The sequence below is a fragment of the Salminus brasiliensis genome, chromosome 21 (genome assembly GCF_030463535.1).
Source record: "Salminus brasiliensis chromosome 21, fSalBra1.hap2, whole genome shotgun sequence".
NCBI classification, from domain to species: domain Eukaryota; kingdom Metazoa; phylum Chordata; class Actinopteri; order Characiformes; family Bryconidae; genus Salminus; species Salminus brasiliensis.
Window position 1 is genome coordinate 1,033,717 of NC_132898.1, and position 5,944 is coordinate 1,039,660.

Sequence of the window (5,944 nt, forward strand, 5' to 3'; positions counted from 1 at the left end):
CTTGTGGGGTTTTAATGTTTGATTAGTTGATATTAAACAGAAACGCTGTGTTTAGTTTAAGTAGTCTAATGCAGTGGCAGTATTGTAGTACTGAGTGTTACCTATAGCCTATAGCTTATTCTACAGGTGTGTGTGTGATTGTATATGTATACAGATCCCGTTAGTAGTCATTGTCGTTGTCTAGAGAACAATATTGAGTGTTAAATTGTCTATAAAAACACATTTATTCAGTGATGTTTAACCTTTTAAACTCCTCAGAACCACAGGGGGTTCCTGGCTTCCTGCCCCACTGTTAGTACTTTGGAATAACTCGACCAGTATGAATGGTTTTGGATGTATTTATCAATTTGCGATCCTTAGAGTGTAAAAAAAAATCATAAGGGGTTAAAAATAGGATTTCAAAAACAGAATGGCCTTCACCTGTAGCAATAATGAGACTTTCACAATTAATACATTAATTAATTCATATTTTTTTCTCTTTTGCTATTTTATTTATTTATATTATTTGCATTATTTAGTATTTTGTATTATTTTATATTTTTATGTTTTTTTATTTGTAAATGCATAATTGTCAGAACGTGGTGGAAAGACTTGAGATGCAAGCAAGATTAATACTGTATACATTTCAGAAGCTAACCGCATCTGAAATATTATTCCCTACTTCTCCATTTTCCATATAAAATCCGACCGTGCCACCAAAGCAGCTCTCACCAGTCAAGGTATGGACTCTTGATCTGTTAAGTCCTATAAGTTGTGAAGAGGGACTTCCATGAGCATCAGTGAGCCTTGGAAGCCCATGACCCTGTCGCCAGTCCACCAGGAACATCCCACAAGACCTGCCTGATGGTTTTGGAGATGTTCTGATCCAGTAATTGTCTAGAACATCAGAGTTTGATTGTTGTCAAAGTGTCTCAGATTGTGACACCTTATTTAACACATCACCTTCATCACCTTCATCACCTTTATCACCTTCAAGAGCTGACTGTTCACTACAACATACCCATTTGACAGGAGCCACTGGACCCAGATCATTAGTGTTCTTCACTTCAGCTGTTTTAATGTTGTGGCTGATTGGTGTGTTCCTACTGTTTAACATATCTTCAAATGCTCTTTGTAAAAAAAGAAAACATACAGAAGCTAGAAATGAGAATATTTGGCACAGATTTGTTGTTGCGGATGTCCCAGTGATCAAACACTTTTCGGCCATTTGTGTTTGATATGTATCAAATATCAACAAATAAAAGTTCGTTTAGTAACTATCATCGATTCTCTTTCTCTTATGCACACACACAACAAACATATACAAATACACAAACAGACACACACATGTATAGAAATATCTCTTGCAAACAAATTATATGTAACAAATATTTATGTACTTATAATATATACAGTATATATACAATATATATACACTATATATATATATATATATATATATATATATAGTCTAAGAAATCTCATATAAATTCATATCTCAGCTAGAACCTTTTCTACACTGCCCTCCATTGACCAGTAGGAGTCAGTAACCTCACTAGATCTGTTTCTAAAGAAATATTTGAACGTGTGTCTTTTAGAAAACCAAATTGCAACAAAAAAAACTATATTGAATTTTGCAAATTTTCAATAAAAGCATCAAAGCAGAAATTCTCCCGCCGGGTCATTTCAATGAACCAGTAATAGAGAATAATTCCCAATAGAACAACCCGAAGGAAAGCAGCATCTTCTAAGATGGGGATGTTTTTTAAAATATTTCAGACAAACCTGGAAACAAACATTTCAAAAATAAGCACATTAATTGCTTTTATTGCTTTTATTATTTTCGTTATCATATCTCATCACATTTCAGATTTTTATTAAACAGCTCATCTGCAGTGACAGTTGAGGATGAGTTGGAATTCAGCACAGGTACAGTTCACACTAACGTCCTACTGCACCCTCAGCCGTGTTGACCAGTCTGTGCCACCTTAAAGAAGTCGTTGGTAGGACTTGAGTGGCCTGAGAAATTGTGTGAATCTGATTTTTCTCCTTTAAGAGAGATAAGAAAAGCCTTTAATCAACCTTAGATGATCCAGAAATGAGGAGGAGATCAGAGAGATATCAAAGCAAGCAGCTGATTTCTGATCAGGGAAAACGCCGTTATTAATGAAGCTGAAAAAGGGAAGCGTAATCATGCTTTCAGCTCCACTGACTGAACACTGAGTGAACACTGACTGAACACTGACTGAACACTGACTGAACACTTAGTGAACACTGAGTGAAGACTGACTGAACACTGACTGAAGACTGACTGAACACTTAGTGAACACTGAGTGAACACTGACTGAACACTGAGTGAAGACTGAGTGAACACTGACAGAACACTGACTGAAGACTGACTGAACACTGAGTGAAGACTGAGTGAACACTGAGTGAAGACTGACTGAACACTGACTGAAGACTGACTGAACACTTAGTGAACACTGAGTGAAGACTGACTGAACACTGACTGAAGACTGACTGAAGACTGACTGAACACTGAGTGAAGACTGAGTGAACACTGACTGAACACTGACTGAACACTGAGTGAACACTTAGTGAACACTGACTGAACACTGAGTGAACACTGACTGAACACTACAGCCGGTTCTGAGCCTGCATTCCCTTTTGAGAGGAGCTTCTTATTGGAGTTCCTTCACAGTGGCTTTCGCTTTGGTGTAGGTGATGCCCCTGTAGATTCCACTGGTTTGGAACTTCAGGACCCTTCCATCGTTGCATGTAATTTGCACCATGCCGGTGTAGGGGAGATCAAAGGTAGCTCGGCCGATCGTGATGTTAATCTCCACTGATTTCTCTGGTGGAACCTTGACAGGGAACTCCAGCTCCTCCGTTTTCTCCACAGAGGTCTGTAAACCACGGGAGGTTTCGGTTCCCACTTTTAAACTGTAGCCAGTTGATGATTCCACAATCCCTGGAATTCCTGCCGTCACGCTGATGCTGAAGGTGTTTTCCATATTGTTGGTCACTGTCCAGGAGGACGTCTCAGTTATGGTTTTCTTGGTTTCTATTTTGTACTCTTGGCTGACCGTCGAGTCGTTCTGGTAGGTGATGGATTTGAGTTCCTCTGTGGACACGTTGAGTTTCTCCATTTGAAGAGTGGGATAGTTGACGTTCAGCAGGACAGCGGACTGGATGGTGTTGATGAATATGAAGCCTAAACAGTCAATATCATGACCAGCTCTTCCTTTGACTCCCAGGCAGATCCCAGAACCAACGTTGATTGGGTATTCTGTTTTCAGCCCCCAGTTTGTCATTTTTACAAAGAACTCCCGGGAGTGATTGGTTGTAAACTTGATGGCACCCAGCCGTGTTCCGGCTCCATTTCCCCACAGTGAGAGTAGGGAGAAATGTTCCCCACTTTGAAAAATAAATTCAGAATAATTCCCGCTTGGATGTCCACGCTCCAGGGACCGACCATCACTAAGCCAAACTCTGATGGCTTTTATCTGCCAGCCACCAACCCACACCCATATCCTTTGGAGTGTGGCTCCATTGTGAGTACCATCCAAATCAAATTCGCTACCCCCACTTCCACCAATCATGTAGATCAATGACATTGTGCTTTTAATGTAGACCTTAAAAACAGATAACAGAAATCAACAACAATGTTCAAAAATAAACAGAAAGTCAGTGGTCAGTGAGAGTGTCTATCTGTAATTAACTCTATATAACTTTAGAATAAACCCAAATAATCATAAAGTCAGTGGTCAGTGAGAGTGTCTACCTGTAATTAACTCTATATAACATTAGAATAAACCCAAATAAACATAAAGTCAGTGGTCAGTGAGTGTCTACCTGTAATTAACTCTATATAACATTAGAATAAACCCAAATAAACATAAAGTCAGTGGTCAGTGAGAGTGTCTACCTGTAATTAACTCTATATAACATTAGAATAAACCCAAATAAACATAAAGTCAGTGGTCAGTGAGTGTCTACCTGTAATTAACTCTATATAACATTAGAATAAACCCAAATAAACATAAAGTCAGTGGTCAGTGAGAGTGTCTACCTGTAATTAACTCTATATAACATCAGAATAAACCCAAATAAACATAAAGTCAGTGGTCAGTGAGAGTGTCTACCTGTAATTAACTCTATATAACATTAGAATAAACCCAAATAAACATAAAGTCAGTGATCAGTGAGAGTGTCTACCTGTAATTAACTCTATATAACATTAGAATAAACATAAATAAACTTAAAGTATATATACATAAATAATAAATATTCTGCCTTCGTAAGTTAAATGGTTCATCGTTAAGTCTTATCCAGCTTTTCTTTAATGTGGTTTAGTCATATTTAAAATACAGATAAGACACTGAGATACTCACAGGGAAGCAGCAGGTAGAAAAGAGTTTGCTGTCTGTTGCGAGAGGCTGTGGGAGAGACAGAATCAGCTCATTGGCTTAAATAGAGCTGAGCTGAGGAGGTGGTGCTTATATATATATATATATATATATATATATATATATATATATATATATATATATATATATATATATACATATATCCAATACATATCCAGATATAAACTAGGGCCAATCTTAACAGCTGTAGAGTTTCTTCCCTATTTGCTACCATTTAAAAGTATTATTTTTTTGTTCTGCATTTCAGTTAAATAATATACAATATATTGTAACGATCACAAAAAATTATTAAAACATAATTTTATAATTTCAGGTTGCCGCTGCGGAGATTTTTATGTGCCAGTGATGATATATGTTTGGAAAATTATTTTTTCTCCATTTCTCTACTAGCTAGAACAATAATGCCACCAGCCATTTCTCAATTTGAGCCTGTTTATATTTAGTATTGTTGTTATTTAGTTTTAACGTTATAAACGTGTGTAACAGACAGACTGACTTTAAACAGACAAGTTACAAAACTAAAAAAGCCTGGACTGTTATTCTCAAACTGTTTACAGGAAAACAATATGAATATTTAATTAATAAATATATTTGACTTTGACTATAATTCAGTTTAATGTGCTCCAAATACTGAGGCAGAACATTTTAAGCGAATATTCTGGGTTATTATTATTATTGTTATTATTATTATTATTATTATTATTATTATTATTATTATTGCATTATTATATTTATATTTTTATTAGTATTATGTTTTTAGGAGTCATCAGGAGATTGAACCTCCTCAAAGACAGTTAGTTAGATGTTAAAAAAGTAGGAATGGGGTGGATGTTTACATCACACCAACAGGCTTCATAAAGATAACGATAAAAACAGGAATTAAATTTATTATCAAAGGACAAACACATGATAGAAAGAAGAAATGACCTTTACAGTTCCCGCTTACATCAGCAACATCATAAGCAACAACCAAACCAGCAACAGGAAACCAGTAAATACTGAAAGTAAATACAGGAAGACACGCTTATATACAGCCTTGACTATACAAGGTAATGTTCACCATATGGACAAAAGTATTGGGACACACCTCTTTACCATTAAATTCAAGTGTTTCATTCAGTCCAATTGCCACAATTGAACAAAATCAATCAATAGCGACTCCATATTAATACTCATGGGTTTAGAATGGGATGTCATAAAACCCCCTGAAGGTGCAATGTGTTGATGTCTCAATACTTTCGTCCATACTGTGTACTTAATAAGCTATCAGTGACCTTTTCTGACCTTTTTCTTGTGGTGTTTCACTGGTTCTGAAGAGGGTTTACAGAAATCTGGAGGCATCACTGGACCCTTGGTCTCTTTTCTCCGGTAGCCGATTATTAGGACTTCGCTACTCAGTTCCTTCCGTGTTCCCCGATCCTGAGCTTCAGACAGCCAGATTCAGAACAGGGCCAGCTGTTTTACAACCAGTTACACTCCGACCATCACTGCATGAGACAGTGTGTTGCTGAAACACTGAGACTAGACAGTAGATA

At 36.8% G+C, this 5,944-nt stretch overlaps 1 protein-coding gene across 1 annotated transcript; it reads right to left on the reverse strand.

Annotated features, from left to right (window-relative positions):
* Positions 1-1,852: 1,852 nt before the first annotated feature.
* LOC140543024 (aerolysin-like protein) lies at positions 1,853-4,407 on the reverse strand. The gene is made up of 2 exons (XM_072666028.1): positions 4,374-4,407; positions 1,853-3,614 (listed from the first exon to the last, which is right to left on the reverse strand). The coding sequence occupies exon 2, from the start codon at positions 3,594-3,596 to the stop codon at positions 2,661-2,663; it is 936 nt and encodes a 311-aa protein (XP_072522129.1). The 5' UTR covers positions 3,597-3,614; positions 4,374-4,407; the 3' UTR covers positions 1,853-2,660.
* Positions 4,408-5,944: the final 1,537 nt, after the last annotated feature.

What these genes read in the sequence shown, in the direction of transcription:
- LOC140543024 (XM_072666028.1), bottom strand. Translation starts at nt 3,596, where the DNA reads ATGTCATTGATCTACATGATTGGTGGAAGTGGGGGTAGCGAATTTGAT.